At 37.0% G+C, this 16,004-nt stretch overlaps 2 protein-coding genes across 2 annotated transcripts; both read left to right on the top strand.

Moving 5' to 3' along the window:
- The first annotated feature begins 3,396 nt into the window (after positions 1-3,396).
- On the top strand, positions 3,397-6,244 carry LOC143542129 (cytochrome P450 CYP72A219-like). Its single transcript, XM_077034797.1, has 5 exons — positions 3,397-4,108; positions 4,396-4,616; positions 4,989-5,233; positions 5,307-5,691; positions 5,783-6,244. The coding sequence occupies exons 1-5, from the start codon at positions 3,823-3,825 to the stop codon at positions 6,215-6,217; spliced, it is 1,572 nt and encodes a 523-aa protein (XP_076890912.1). The 5' UTR covers positions 3,397-3,822; the 3' UTR covers positions 6,218-6,244.
- Positions 6,245-13,355: 7,111 nt separating this feature from the next.
- On the top strand, positions 13,356-15,693 carry LOC143542140 (cytochrome P450 CYP72A219-like). The gene is made up of 5 exons (XM_077034805.1): positions 13,356-13,483; positions 13,570-13,790; positions 14,154-14,398; positions 14,476-14,860; positions 14,953-15,693. The coding sequence occupies exons 1-5, from the start codon at positions 13,390-13,392 to the stop codon at positions 15,475-15,477; spliced, it is 1,470 nt and encodes a 489-aa protein (XP_076890920.1). The 5' UTR covers positions 13,356-13,389; the 3' UTR covers positions 15,478-15,693.
- The last annotated feature ends 311 nt before the right edge of the window (positions 15,694-16,004 follow it).

Genomic DNA, 16,004 nt, shown 5'->3' on the forward strand with positions numbered 1-16,004 from the left:
CATTTCCACCAATTTGCCATCTCTATCACATGCTTGCAATTTTCTTCCCATCCCATGTGATCGATCAATAACTTGAAAACAATTTGATGCTTCTCTAGTCATCAATCAATCACACTCTCACTTTCATTGTCACATCGTTATGTGCAACTAAATGATATATAAGAATTTGGCTAAAAAAATAAAAATAATACATTACTTTATTGGTAATGATATATGATATATATGTTTTCCTATCATCGGAGTTATCTCCATCATATATTTTGTTAGCTTTGTATCAATCGTCACCATTTTTGTTGGTTGTCTGCTGGCCATAGGTTGAGTAGTTAAAAGCCAAAAATACGTGGAACAACCTTTATATATGCACATACTCAAATCTTAGGGACTTATAGTGAATACTATCCATCAATAAAAACCATCAAAATCTAGCTCTTCCAATATAGAGTAAAGCCTAAGCATGTTTGGAGTGTGTGGTAGTGTAGGGAAGGTCGTCGGGATTGTGGCGGTTGCCGTGGTTGTGGTATATGCATGGAGGTTTTTCAATTGGGTTTGGTTGAAACCTAAGAAGATGGAGAAGTGTCTTAGAGATCAAGGACTCAAGGGAAGCTCCTACAAGATAAACCAAATGGCTTATCTTTGTAGCTGGTTTGGTTTGGTGTTTCTTCATGTACGTAAAATTATTTAAAAATTGAGTACACTGTTATAATTGTCCTTAAGATTCGGTCACATTTGCCAGTTTAATCCAAAGAGTTTTTTTTCCCTTTTTGGCATCCAGAACCTTGAGTTTTGCAAATCTTGTTATGTATATCCATTTTGCTAACTCGATAAATTTTAAACATGGGCAAAAAAATTTTATATAGTTATTTAAAAAAATAATAAATATATTTGATCTCTCTTTCTCTAATATCGTCTACCATATCTCGTCACCACCTACCACCATGGTCAGTCAAGGCCGTCGTCCTTCACCCCACTGTTTTTGGCGGTCTGGTCAAAAACCCACAAGCAAGATCAAGATTGTAATGTTTAGATGCAACAGCCTGAGAAAACATTAAAGGCGTACAACAAAAACATAGGGTAGAACTTGGAAAATCGCCCCTAGATCTGTATCAAGTTTCGTCATCGATAATTGTTGAAAATTTTGTTATGAACACCTGGATAATTTGAAAGTCATTTAGACAAGACACTGTAAGATAGAACTGTTTCAGTGGTTTGTCTAGACTCACTAATTTGACAGGAATTTAGCATGTGAATTTTGTGAGTTTAGAAAATCGGGTCAAAACGCGTAAATGACCAAGTGTTCATAGAAATCTTCTTGCAAATTAGGGTTGGTAATTGCCTATGGTTGTTACCATTTTGAATTTCGCATTTTCATTAAAATTCGTCCATATTTTGACTTATAATAGTGATGTAACCAATTCAAAAATTCATTTTCCATGAATTTTGTAATATAACAACAACAATAGTCAAAGTAAAAAAATTTCTAAGCTAACCTAGCAGTTCGATCCCATATAGGGGTGTTGCCTCTTGGACCCCGCGAAAGGGGCTCTACCCCCTTGGACCTTGTTGGTTCGGGGCTTCGTCACATCCTGACTTGTTTAATGTGTATTATGATTACATCCACAAATTAATTCAATTACACTGAAATATTTAACAATAAGTTCTATGATTTTTCTTTGAATTTTCGATACATTTCCACCAATTTGCCATCTCTATCACATGCTTGCAATTTTCTTCCCATCCCATGTGATCGATCAATAACTTGAAAACAATTTGATGCTTCTCTAGTCATCAATCAATCACACTCTCACTTTCATTGTCACATCGTTATGTGCAACTAAATGATATATAAGAATTTGGCTAAAAAAATAAAAATAATACATTACTTTATTGGTAATGATATATGATATATATGTTTTCCTATCATCGGAGTTATCTCCATCATATATTTTGTTAGCTTTGTATCAATCGTCACCATTTTTGTTGGTTGTCTGCTGGCCATAGGTTGAGTAGTTAAAAGCCAAAAATACGTGGAACAACCTTTATATATGCACATACTCAAATCTTAGGGACTTATAGTGAATACTATCCATCAATAAAAACCATCAAAATCTAGCTCTTCCAATATAGAGTAAAGCCTAAGCATGTTTGGAGTGTGTGGTAGTGTAGGGAAGGTCGTCGGGATTGTGGCGGTTGCCGTGGTTGTGGTATATGCATGGAGGTTTTTCAATTGGGTTTGGTTGAAACCTAAGAAGATGGAGAAGTGTCTTAGAGATCAAGGACTCAAGGGAAGCTCCTACAAGATAAACCAAATGGCTTATCTTTGTAGCTGGTTTGGTTTGGTGTTTCTTCATGTACGTAAAATTATTTAAAAATTGAGTACACTGTTATAATTGTCCTTAAGATTCGGTCACATTTGCCAGTTTAATCCAAAGAGTTTTTTTTCCCTTTTTGGCATCCAGAACCTTGAGTTTTGCAAATCTTGTTATGTATATCCATTTTGCTAACTCGATAAATTTTAAACATGGGCAAAAAAATTTTATATAGTTATTTAAAAAAATAATAAATATATTTGATCTCTCTTTCTCTAATATCGTCTACCATATCTCGTCACCACCTACCACCATGGTCAGTCAAGGTCGTCGTCCTTCACCCCACTGTTTTTGGCGGTCTGGTCAAAAACCCACAAGCAAGATCAAGATTGTAATGTTTAGATGCAACAGCCTGAGAAAACATTAAAGGCGTACAACAAAAACATAGGGTAGAACTTGGAAAATCGCCCCTAGATCTGTATCAAGTTTCGTCATCGATAATTGTTGAAAATTTTGTTATGAACACCTGGATAATTTGAAAGTCATTTAGACAAGACACTGTAAGATAGAACTGTTTCAGTGGTTTGTCTAGACTCACTAATTTGACAGGAATTTAGCATGTGAATTTTGTGAGTTTAGAAAATCGGGTCAAAACGCGTAAATGACCAAGTGTTCACAGAAATCTTCTTGCAAATTAGGGTTGGTAATTGCCTATGGTTGTTACCATTTTGAATTTCGCATTTTCATTAAAATTCGTCCATATTTTGACTTATAATAGTGATGTAACCAATTCAAAAATTCATTTTCCATGAATTTTGTAATATAACAACAACAATAGTCAAAGTAAAAAAATTTCTAAGCTAACCTAGCAGTTCGATCCCATATAGGGGTGTTGCCTCTTGGACCCCGCGAAAGGGGCTCTACCCCCTTGGACCTTGTTGGTTCGGGGCTTCGTCACATCCTGACTTGTTTAATGTGTATTATGATTACATCCACAAATTAATTCAATTACACTGAAATATTTAACAATAAGTTCTATGATTTTTCTTTGAATTTTCGATACATTTCCACCAATTTGCCATCTCTATCACATGCTTGCAATTTTCTTCCCATCCCATGTGATCGATCAATAACTTGAAAACAATTTGATGCTTCTCTAGTCATCAATCAATCACACTCTCACTTTCATTGTCACATCGTTATGTGCAACTAAATGATATATAAGAATTTGGCTAAAAAAATAAAAATAATACATTACTTTATTGGTAATGATATATGATATATATGTTTTCCTATCATCGGAGTTATCTCCATCATATATTTTGTTAGCTTTGTATCAATCGTCACCATTTTTGTTGGTTGTCTGCTGGCCATAGGTTGAGTAGTTAAAAGCCAAAAATACGTGGAACAACCTTTATATATGCACATACTCAAATCTTAGGGACTTATAGTGAATACTATCCATCAATAAAAACCATCAAAATCTAGCTCTTCCAATATAGAGTAAAGCCTAAGCATGTTTGGAGTGTGTGGTAGTGTAGGGAAGGTCGTCGGGATTGTGGCGGTTGCCGTGGTTGTGGTATATGCATGGAGGTTTTTCAATTGGGTTTGGTTGAAACCTAAGAAGATGGAGAAGTGTCTTAGAGATCAAGGACTCAAGGGAAGCTCCTACAGGGTCTTATATGGAGATGTTAAGGAGATGGTGAAGATTATAACCGAAGCATATGTCAAACCAATAAACTTGAATGATGATATCGTGCCACGAGTTTTGTCATTCGCGCATAGAGTTGTTTCTACTTATGGTATGTCTTATACTATTACTTTAGTTGTAAAAGCCAGGTCATGTATACAAATTTGTCTATATGGTTATGGTTTTTTCCACTTCTTCTTCAAGGGTTCATCATAAGGCTCTCTTTTTTAATGGCTACAACTAGAGGTCCCAAATTACGGTTTGTATAGAAAAATCTCATTTTTAAATTAAAGATCCAATAAATTCTCGTGGACGGAGGGTCAGGGTCCCCTCTTGATCCCGCTCTGGCCCTATGTTTGATATATCACTTTTTGATAAGTTATGATGGATAATGGGCAGGTAAGAATTGCTTTACATGGGCGGGACCGATACCTATAGTACACATAACAGATCCGTCAATGATAAAAGAGATTCTTGGAAATTATGAAGTCTTTCAAAAGCAAAGAGGGGGAAACCCGTTAACCAGGCTACTAGCAAAGGGGCTAGTGGACGTCGAGGGTGATCAATGGGTGAAACACCGAAAGATCATCAATCCTGCCTTTCATGTCGAAAAGCTTAAGGTTTTGCGCTTTGTTAGCCATTAAATTTGGTCGAGCTTATCCTATGAATAAGTCGAGTTAGGAAATAAGTAGATGGTTTTGGATTAAGCTAAGTATTTCTAAGGTTTTTTTGTAACAATTGTTTATTTTTTTTTTAAATTCGTTGGTGTGTCAAGCGAACTCGGAAAGTTGCTTGGGTGACAAGCGAACTCCATATAGGTTTTTACCATAATCAACCCGTAGCTTACATTTTCCAACAAAATCTATGGGGTTTGGTTTGCCATCAAAACTAGTTTGCAGGGATTGTAAATTGCCTAGAACTATATACTTAGATGAATCCTAAACCATATACTAATCCAAACAAGTTAACACGCGTACAATGTTTCTTTACAGCATATGGTTCCGGCTTTTTATGTGAGTTGCGATGATATGATCAACAAATGGGAAGAAACATTGAAAGCAGAAAGCTCATGTGAAATGGATGTGTGGCCTCATCTCCAAACAATGGCTGCTGATGTAATTTCACGAACAGCGTTCGGTAGTAGCTATGTGGAAGGAAGAAAGATATTTGAACTTCAACGAGAACAAGCCGAGCTAATTATAACTGCTTCTCGATCTATCTACATTCCTGGAACACGGTGAGTACATATGTGCGACAAGTGTGTATCTTTACATTATAGGTAATGGTTGATTCTTCATTATTTTGAGTAGATTTCTACCAACGAAAAGCAACATGAGGATAAAGGCGATTGCCCGTGAAGTAAAATTTTTGGTGAAGGGCATTATTGATAAACGAGTGGCGGAAATGAAAGAGGGGAAAGATAGCAATGAGGACCTCCTTGGCATACTTTTGGATTCCAATTATAAAGAAATTAAACAACATGGAAATAATAAATTTGGACTTAGTATAGATGATGTCATTGAAGAATGTAAGTTATTCTACTTTGCAGGTCAAGAAACTACTGCAAACCTGCTTGTTTGGACTATGATTTTGTTAGGACAACACATTGACTGGCAAGAACGCGCTAGGGATGAAGTTTTAAATGTTTTCGGGGATAGAAAACCAAATATTGATGGATTAAACCAACTAAAAGTTGTGAGTTTTCCCGTTAATTTGATTTTTTCTAAAAAGGATACTCTCAAATTCATTTTAGTTTCCTTTATATTGATTATTTGTGTTTTTGCAGATCAATATGATATTCCTAGAGGTTCTTAGGCTATATCCTCCTGTGGTAGCAATGCCACGAATGATTCACAAAGAAACCGAATTGGGGAAAATAAATTTACCAGGTGGAACATTCATTGTGTTGCACACAATGCTTTCACATCATGACTCTGAAACATGGGGTGACGATGTAAAGGAGTTCAAGCCAGAAAGGTTCGCACAAGGTGTGTCAAAGGTAACCAAGGGACAAGCTGCGTTTATCCCATTCGGAGGGGGTCCACGTGTATGTATTGGGCAGAATTTTGCTATGCTGGAAGCAAAAGTGGCACTTGTTATGATTCTACGAAGGTTTTCTTTTGAGGTCTCACCATCATATTCACATGCTCCGTATACTATCATCACTCTTCAACCGCAGTTTGGTGCACATTTGATTTTACATAAAATTAGTGGTTTGTAAACTTCTTTCACTAAGATGAAAAACTATATTACATGCTCTTAGTTGGTAAATCATGTAATAATTAATATTTGTGTAGATCATAATTTCAATATCTAAGTATTTAGCTTGTGTTATGTCGTTACATGTATGGTAATGCCTTAAGTTATCTTAAATAAATATTTATAGATATAAAATACATGAAAAGGGTTAAATGCCTAAATATCAAGGGAAATATGTTCTATAAGATCATCTGTAGTGGGGCGCCGTCCTCACCCGTGGAGCCCTAAAGCATAGGGAACACCGCCCCCGGGGCGTTATGGGCGCTATAAAGGGGTGGTGGGCACTTTCCACATAGCGCCGGGTGGGGGAAAATGTTGGTTTTGATTGGTGGGTTTTTTATTTGTTATTTTTTTTATAAATAATAATAATAAGGTAATGATTGGTTGGGGCTTCATCCACTACATCATTTTTTCCTAAAACGACCGTATGGTGACGTGACGTCGCATGACGCATAAACCATAATAAGAACTTCATCCACTACACATGGTCTAAATGATTTGAGTTATTATGACATGATAGACCCAAATGGTTAGATATTATCATGGAAAGGTCTAGAAGATGTAACGCAAATATAGTCTAAGGGGGCTGATTAGAATGATCCAGATTTACCATCTATATATATGAATCTATGATAGATATTTGTTAACATTAGTATAGATAGGAAGTCTCTATAGATACTTAGCCACTTGTATAAATAGGTGAAGCATGCTAATTTGTAATTCACCTCACAATATTTGACACCATAACACATTAGATTAATATTCCTAATATTTGAATCCATAGCACATTAGATCAATAGGTAACAAATTAGTGAATTACATATATATACGAATCAATTGAAAGGAAGTTCATCTAAATTAACGATGGTACCAAAAGGCTTATGTGTATTGATTGATAATCATTACATGAGATGTAAAACCAAATAAATACAAGGAATCAATCTTTAGAAAAAGGAAATAGCAAAACATATGGACGGTGGTAAAGAATGTGAGCTGTAATATGAGTAATTCATGGTGAGTAAATTAAGGAGAGAGTAATTCAATTATTGAGTAGATTGACCATATCCATTACTTCCTCTTAAGATGGAGCATGCAAGTCACGAATGCCCATCTTTCCATGAGTGTTCGAAGGTGTTGTGCACCCAATCCCTTGGTAAGTAAATCAGTGATTTGCATCTTCGTGTCAATATGCATTGGTGTGATTTCTTTAGATTCAACATGTTCACGAACGAAGTAGCAATTCATTTCAACATGCTTGGTATGTTCGTGGAAAATAGGATTGCTGGCAATGTAATGGGCTACCTGGTTGTCACAAAACATAGGTGTAGGTCCTGTGTGGTCTATCCCAATTCTTTAAAGCCAACGCATCCATAAAACTTTACTGACGGTGGTGGCCATTGCTCTATATTCTGCTTTCGCAGAAGAACGAGAGACCGCAAATAGTTTTTTGTTTTCCATGAGATTGGAGCACCCCCGAAGAGTAGAAGATAACAGGTTCAAGACCGTCTGGTGTACGGGCATCCGAGCCAGTCAGAGTCACAATAAGCGATCAAGTTTGGTCCCTCCATGTCGTGGTAAAAGAATACCTTGCCCGGGAGTGGTTTTGAGGTATCGTAAAACCCGTATTGCGGCTTCCATGTGACTTTTTCGAGGGCCGGCTACGAATGGACTTAAAACATTTACTGAATATGCAATGTCGGGTCAGGTCGCTTGTAAATATAAAAGTCTTCTGACCAAACACCTATATTAGTTGGCGTCAATAGGTGGCTCTTCTTTCCGTCTATCCAACTTGAAATTTTGTTCGAAAGGAAATGAACTTGGTTGACATCCTTGCATGCCGCTATCTTCTAGGGTGACCATGGTGTATTTCCTTTGGCAAAGACCAAACCATCATGTCTTAGTTACTTCTATCCCGAGGAAATATTTTAATTGACCAAGATCCTTGATACTAAATTGCTCGTTTAGAAAAAATTTGGTTTTTTGTATTTTGGTTTGATCATTTCCCACAATAATGACATCATTGTTGGGATATTTTTGCCCATGAGAAAACCCAACAATGATATATTAGATGGGTATTATTACTATTATTATTATTATTATTATTATATAGTATTAAAGGAAAAAAAAAAGAAAAAGGAAAAAAAGAAAATATATGTTTACTTCATCCATTCATCGTAGGAATTTTTTTGTTTTGGTGGGCTTGGGGCCCACGTGACCCCATGTATTTGTGGTGAATTTTCTTTTGGGTTTTGTTGCTTGGTCAACAAACATAAGGGTTTGGTGAGCCGTTCACATACTGAATTTTACTAAAGAAAACTAGAACAAGTTTTGGGGTTTTCTTTCTTTATTCCTCTTCTTTCGACACAGCAAGAGAAGAGAAGGTTTATTTTTTGCTCCATTCTTTTGGTGTCTTTTGAAGATAAGAGACGTTAAGAGATCGGTATTTTTCTCGTTGGTGTTACCTCTTACTCTTTGCTTTATTCCATATACTTGAAGTTAGTTTGTACCAAGTATATGATGTTTTATGTATGCCTCTAGTTTTACCTAGATAAGACTTTGTATTGCTCATTATTGGTGATAGTGAATTTGAAGCGGCTCTAGTAGTCCCCTGGTTTTTTACTCTCGCCTTGAGAGGTTTTCCACGCTAAAATTATTGTGTCATTTTTAATTTTATTTACCCTATTTGTTTGCATCCTCATTGGTTCATTCAGGTCGGGAAAAAGTTTAGCCAAACGAAGTTTAATTCCGCACTTTTGTTTACCGTTCGTGGCTAGGTGGTCGTTTTTCCCAACATAGTGGTATCAGAGCTTCGGCTCTTGTTCTTGGGCTAAGACTTGTTTGAACGATGGAAGCTAATACGGGTAGGATGGTGAGTTTGAATGGTTCCAATTATCAAGTGTGTTCGTACAGATAATGGAGGTGAATACATTGGTCCTTTTAATGCTTATTGTAGAGAGAAGGGTATTCGACACCAAAGGCCACCTCCTAAGACACCACAGTTGAATGGTTTAGCAGAACGGATGAACCGAACCTTGGTTGAAAGGTTTAAGTGTTTGCTCTCACATGCAGGGTTGCCTAATTCCTTTTGGGGAGAAGCTTTACATACAGCGGTACATGCTATTAATCTTACTCCTTGTATTCCTTTGCATAATGATGTTCCAGACAAGGTTTGGAGTGGCAAAGATGTTTCGTATTGTCATTTGCGGGTCTTTGGATGCAAAGCATTTGTGCATATCCCCAAAGATGAAATATCAAAGCTTGATGTGAAGTCTATACAATGTATATTCCTTGGTTTCAAACTATATGATCCGGTTTCAAAGAAGCTTGTTAGAAGTCTTGATGTTGTGTTTGTGGAAGACGGGAGTTTGAAAGATATTGAGAAGACACAGGTAGTTCCTCAGTATATTGATGATCTCTTTGATTTGGATCCTATTCCTACTCAGCAATCTGAGCCACATCACGAAGATGGTATTCAAAACGACGAACAACATGGTACCGATAATGTTGATAATCAAGAGCAGGTGGATTTGGATGAGGATATTCATCCCGAGTTACCTGTAGATATGCCTGCATTTGTCCCACTCAGGCAGTCTACGAGATATCGTCAACCTTCTACTCGTTATTCGACTGGTGAGTACGTCTTACTCACTGATGGGGGAGAGCCCGAGTATTATAGAGAGGCCATGGAACATAAGCATAAAAGAGAGTGGGTTGAAGCCATGCAAGATGAGATGAATTCCTTGTATGAGAACAATACTTTTGAGTTGGTGAAGTTTCTTAAGGGCAAAAGAGCTTTGAAGAACAAGTGGGTCTACAAATTGAAGACTGAAGAACATACCTCACGGCCTAGGTACAAGGCGAGATTGGTGGTCAAAGGGTTCAGTCAAAGAGAGGGTATTGATTTTGATGAGATTTTTTCTCCAGTTGTGAAGATGAGTTCCATCAGGGTGATCCTTGGTTTAGTTGCTAGTCTTGATCTTGAGGTTGAGCAAATGGATGTCAAGACAACATTCCTTCATGGTGACTTGGATAAAGAAATCTATATGGAGCAACCTGAAGGTTTTCAGGTTAAAGGTAAAGAAGATTATGTTTGTAAACTTCATAAAAGTCTTTATGGTTTGAAGCAAGCATCGAGACAGTGGTACAAGAAGTTTGAGTCAGTTATGGGGAAGCAAGGCTACCGAAAGACTGCGTCTGATCACTGTGTTTTCTTTAAGAGGTTTGGTGATGATGGTTTTATCATTTTATTGCTTTATGTTGATGATATGTTGATTGTTGGCAAGAATGCAGAAAGAATTGTCCAGTTGAAGAAAGAATTAAGCAAGTCGTTTTCTATGAAAGACTTGGGGCCATCTAAGAATATTCTTGGCATTCGGATTACTAGAGATAGAGCTTCAAAGAAGTTGCACATGTCACAAGAGCAATACATTGAAATGGTGCTTAGCAGATTCAAGATGTCTAAAGTTAATGTAGTTAGTACACCTCTTACTCATAACTTTAAGTTAACTGAAAAAGATTGCCCTACTTCTGAGAAAGAAATTGAAGAGATGGATGGTGTTCCATATGCATCAGCGGTTGGAAGCTTGATGTATGCTATGGTATGTACACGGCCTGATATTGCCCATGCAGTAGGTGTTGTTAGTCGGTTCTTCTCAAATCCGGGTATGAAGCATTGGGAAGCAGTTAAGTGGATACTTAGATATTTACGAGGTCTTCCAAATTGGGTATAACATTTGGAAATGGGGAGCCAATGCTTGTGGGTTACACGGATTCTGATATGGCAGGAAATAAGGACAACATGAAATCCACTTCTGGATATTTGATGTTATTTGCAGGGGGAGCCGTGTCATGGCAGTCATGACTGCAAAAGTGTGTTGCTTTGTCTACTACCGAGGTAGGGTATATGGCAGCAACAGAAGCATGCAAAGAATTATTGTGGTTGAAAAAATTTACGCAAGAGCTTGGCTTTATGCAACAACGCTACGTGGTTCTTTGTGATAATCAAAGTGCTATTCACCTTGCTAATAACTCTAGGTATCATAAGAGAACAAAACATATTGATGTGGAGTATCATTGGATTAGAGATGCTATTGAAGACAAATTGTTTGAACTTGATAAAGTTCATACCGATGATAATTGTTCCGATATGTTGACCAAAGCTTTGGCAAGGGAGAAGTTAAAGATATGTTGCTCGCTCGCTGGGGTGGTGAGTTTTTCTCATAGACATAAAGGGGGAGATTTGTTGGGATATTTTTGCCCATGAGAAAACCCAACAATGATATATTAGATGGGTATTATTATTATTATTTATTACTATTATTATTATATAGTATTAAAGGAAAAAAAAGAAAAAGGAAAAAAAGAAAATATATGTTTACTTCATCCATTCATCGTAGGAGTTTTTTTGTTTTGGTGGGCTTGGGGCCCACATGACCCAATGTATTTGTGGTGAATTTTCTTTTGGGTTTTGTTGCTTGGTCAACAAACATAAGGGTTTGGTGAGCCGTTCACATACTGAATTTTACGAAAGAAAGCTAGAACAAGTTTTGGGGTTTTCTTTCTTTATTCCTCTTCTGTCGACACAGCAAGAGAAGAGAAGGTTTATTTTTTGCTCCATTCTTTTGGTGTTTTTTGAAGATAAGAGACGTTCAAGAGATCGGTATTTTTCTCGTTGGTGTTATCTCTTACTCTTTGTTTTATTCCATATACTTGAAGTTAGTTTGTACCAAGTATATGATGTTTTGTGTATGCCTCTAGTTTTACCTAGAGAAGACTTTGTATTGCTCATTATTGGTGATAGTGAATTTGAAGCGGCTCTAGTAGTCTCGTGATTTTTTACTCTCGCCTTGAGAGGTTTTCCATGCTAAAATTATTGTGTCATATTTAATTTTATTTATCCTATTTGTTTGCATCCTCATTGGGTTCATTAGGGTCGGGAAAAAGTTTAGCCAAACGAAGTTTAATTCCGCACTTTTGTTTACCGTTCGTGGCTATGTGGTCGTTTTTTTGTCCACGCTAAAATTATTGTGTCATAATTTTATTTACCCTATTTGTTTGCATCCTCATTGGTTCATTCGGGTCGGGAAAAAGTTTAGCCAAACGAAGTTTAATTCCGCACTTTTGTTTACCGAGGAAATATTTTAATTGACCAAGATCCTTGATACTAAATTACTCGTTTAGAAAAAATTTGGTTTGTTGTATTTTGGTTTGATCATTTCCCACAATAATGACATCATCCACGTAGATGAGAGTTGCGACGAACGAATCTTGCTTTTTGTATGTGAATAATGAATGGTCAGCTTTAAATTGGTGGTATCCAATGGTAATAAGGGCGGATGTAAACTTTTGATACCAGTTTCGTGACGCCTGCTTTAAACCATAAAGAGATTTTCGTAGCCGACAAACCCGTGTTTCGTTTTCTTTAAAGAAGCCTTGAGGTATTTTTCATGTATACCTCCTTCTCCAAGTCTCCATGTAAAAAATGCATTATTCACATCGAGTTGGTGAATAATCCAATCCATTTTAACCGCAACGGCAAGAAGCGTTTAACTGTGACTATTTTGGCGACCGGTGCAAAGGTGTCATGATAGTCAATTCCTTCCGTTTGTGTGAAACCCTTGGCAACTAGTCGTGCTTAGTACCTCTCAATCTCGCCACATAAAATTCCTGCATAAAAATATATATATAAATAAAAGTTTAACCATCAAATGGATGAACAAACTTACGTGGTTATCCATAGCTTCAACTTTGTTAATTGAAATGTGCATGTATGGGTAATTTAAATTCTGGCTTAATTACCAGCTTTCTCGCCTAGGGAACACGCTTGTGTAAGGGTCCATGGACAGGTCAAGCAAACAGTTTTTCTTAAATCTTCGGGACTTTATAGTGAAAACTATCCACCAATAAATACCATCATTCCCTTATTCCTCGTTACATCAAAATCTAGCTCTTCCAATATAGAGTAAACTAAGCCTAAGCATGTTTGGAGTGTGTGGTAGTGTGGCAGTTGTGGTGGTTGTGGTATATGCATGGAGGTTTTTCAATTGGGTGAAACCTAAGAAGATGAAGAAGTGTCTAAGAGATCAAGGACTCAAGGGAAGCTCATACAGGTTCTTGTATGGAGATGTTAAGGAGATGGTGAATGAAGCATATGCCAAACCAATAAACTTGAATGATGATATTGTGCCGCGAGTTTTGTCATTCGCGCATAAAGTTGTTGCTACTTATGGTATGTCTTGTAATACTTTTTGCCATTTTTTCTATATAGTTATTTCTATTTTTTTTTTTTGATAAATTATGATGGAAAATGGGTAGGTAAAAATTGCTTTACATGGGCGGGACCGATACCTATAGTACACACAACAGATCCGTCAATGATAAAGGAGATTCTTGGAAACTATCAAGACTTTCAAAAGCCAAGAGGAGGAAACCCGTTAGCCAGACTACTAGTAAAGGGGCTAGTGGACGTTGAGGGTGATCAATGGGTGAAACATCGAAAGATCATTAATCCCTCCTTTCACGTCGAAAAGCTTAAGGTTTAATTTGCACTTTGTTAGCTAGCTTTGGTCGAGATTAACCTATAAATAAGTCGAGTTAGGAAATTTGAAATTTGTTGGTGTGCATGTCAAGCGAACTTAGAAAGTTGCTCGGGAGACAAGCGAACCCCATATAGGTTTATATCATAGTGAAACCATAGCTTACATTTTTTTTCAATAAAATCTATGGGGTTTGGTTAGCCACTAAAACTGAATTTGCTTAGCTCCTTTGCAAGGATTGCAAATTGCCTAGAACTAAAAACCCTTCGACAAAATTACTAATCAGACGAATCCTAAACCACATACTAATCCACACTAGTTGTAGAATTGGGTAATATACATATGTGCAATGTTTCTTTATAGCATATGGTTCCGGCTTTTTATGTGAGTTGCGATGAGATGATCAACAAATGGGAAGAAGCACTTAAAGAAGAAAGCTCATGTGAAATGAATGTGTGGCCTCATCTCCAAACAATGGCTGCTGATGTAATTTCACGAACAACGTTCGGTAGTAGCTATGTGGAAGGAAAAAAGATGTTTGAACTTCAACGAAAACTAGCAGAGCTACTTTTAACTGCTACTCGATCTATCTACATTCCAGGATCACAGTGAGTACATATTTCCGATAGGTGTGTGTGTATCTTTACGATAATGGTAATGGTTCTTTCTTTATTCTTTCGAGTAGATTTCTACCAACAAAAAGCAACAAGAGGATAAAGGCGATTGCCCATGAAGTAAATTTTTTGGTGAAGGGCATTATTGATAAACGAGTGGCGGAAATGAAAGAGGGGAAAGATAGCAATGAGGACCTCCTTGGCATACTTTTGGACTCCAATTATAAAGAAATTAAACGGCATGGAAATAATAAATTCGGACTTAGTATAGATGATGTCATTGAAGAATGTAAGGTGTTCTACTTTGCAGGCCAAGAAACTACTGCAAATCTACTAGTTTGGACTATGATTTTGTTAGGACAACACACAAACTGGCAAGATCGCGCTAGGGATGAAGTTTTAAATGTTTTTGGGGATAGAAAACCAAATATTGATGGATTAAACCAGTTAAAAGTTGTGAGTTTTCCCGTTAATTCGAATTTTTCTAAAAAAGGATACTCTCAAATTCATTGTATTTTCTTTTATATTTATTATTTGTGTTTTTGCAGATCAATATGATATTCCTAGAGGTTCTTAGACTATATCCTCCTGTGGTAGCAATGACACAAATGACTAACAAAGAAACCAGATTGGGAAATATAAATTTACCAGGTGGCGCAGTCATTGTGTTGCACACAATGCTTTCACATCATGACCCTGAAATATGGGGTGACGATGCAAAGGAGTTCAAGCCAGAAAGATTCTCACAAGGTGTGTCAAAGGTAACCAAGGGACAAACCACTTTCATCCCGTTCGGAGGGGGTCCACGTGTATGTATCGGGCAAAATTTTGCTATGCTGGAAGCAAAACTGGCGCTTGTTATGATTCTTAGACGGTTTTCTTTTGAGGTCTCACCATCATATTCACATGCTCCACATACTATCATCACTCTTCAACCGCAGTTTGGTGCACATTTGACTTTGCATAAATTTAGTGGTTTGCAAACTTTCATTAAGATGAAAAACTATGTTACAGGCTATTTTGTTGGTCAATCATGTAATAATGTCTGTGTAGGCCATAATATCATTATTTAAGTCTTTAGCTTGTGTTACTTATGTGGTTCCATGCATGTATGGTAATGCCTAAAGCCATCTTAAATAAATAATAATAGATATAAAATACATGAAAAGGGCTAAATGCCTGAATATCAAGGGAAATATGGTCTAAGTGCTGTGAGATATTATGACAGCATGGTCTAGAACCAAACGGTTAGATATTATCATGGAAAGGTCTAGAAGATGCAACACAAATATGGTCTAAAACCACCCGCTAGGGGCGTGGTTAAGTGATATGGCGGGTGCCCTTGGGCGCGGAACACCACCAAGGGGCGCCCTTGGTGGTGGGGTGTGGACCCGAGGGTCGTCCAAACGATAGGCGCTCTTGGTGAATGTGCCCCCCCCCCCTTCCTCTAGAGTCACCTAATGGTAACTAAAAAATTATTTATTTATTTATTTTCTATATAATACAAACCATTTTTTCAATTTTTACTTAACCAAATATTAAATTTCACTCAAACAAACTCTCAAATTTCACTATAAAAATCTCTCAACTTTCTACACTA

The sequence above is a fragment of the Bidens hawaiensis genome, unplaced genomic scaffold (assembly GCF_021521415.1).
Source record: "Bidens hawaiensis isolate Kalapana, Puna unplaced genomic scaffold, B.hawaiensis_p1.1 tig00000820_1, whole genome shotgun sequence".
Taxonomy (NCBI): domain Eukaryota; kingdom Viridiplantae; phylum Streptophyta; class Magnoliopsida; order Asterales; family Asteraceae; genus Bidens; species Bidens hawaiensis.

Bases quoted from the DNA above. Each gene is read 5' to 3' on its own strand.
- LOC143542129 (XM_077034797.1), top strand. From the start codon at position 3,823: ATGTTTGGAGTGTGTGGTAGTGTAGGGAAGGTCGTCGGGATTGTGGCG. The intron at 4,617-4,988 runs GTTTTGCGCTTT...GTTTCTTTACAG, and splicing joins TTCATGTCGAAAAGCTTAAG to CATATGGTTCCGGCTTTTTA. The intron at 5,692-5,782 runs GTGAGTTTTCCC...GTGTTTTTGCAG, and splicing joins GATTAAACCAACTAAAAGTT to ATCAATATGATATTCCTAGA.
- LOC143542140 (XM_077034805.1), top strand. From the start codon at position 13,390: ATGGTGAATGAAGCATATGCCAAACCAATAAACTTGAATGATGATATT. The intron at 13,484-13,569 runs GTATGTCTTGTA...GAAAATGGGTAG, and splicing joins TAAAGTTGTTGCTACTTATG to GTAAAAATTGCTTTACATGG. The intron at 14,399-14,475 runs GTGAGTACATAT...TCTTTCGAGTAG, and splicing joins ATCTACATTCCAGGATCACA to ATTTCTACCAACAAAAAGCA.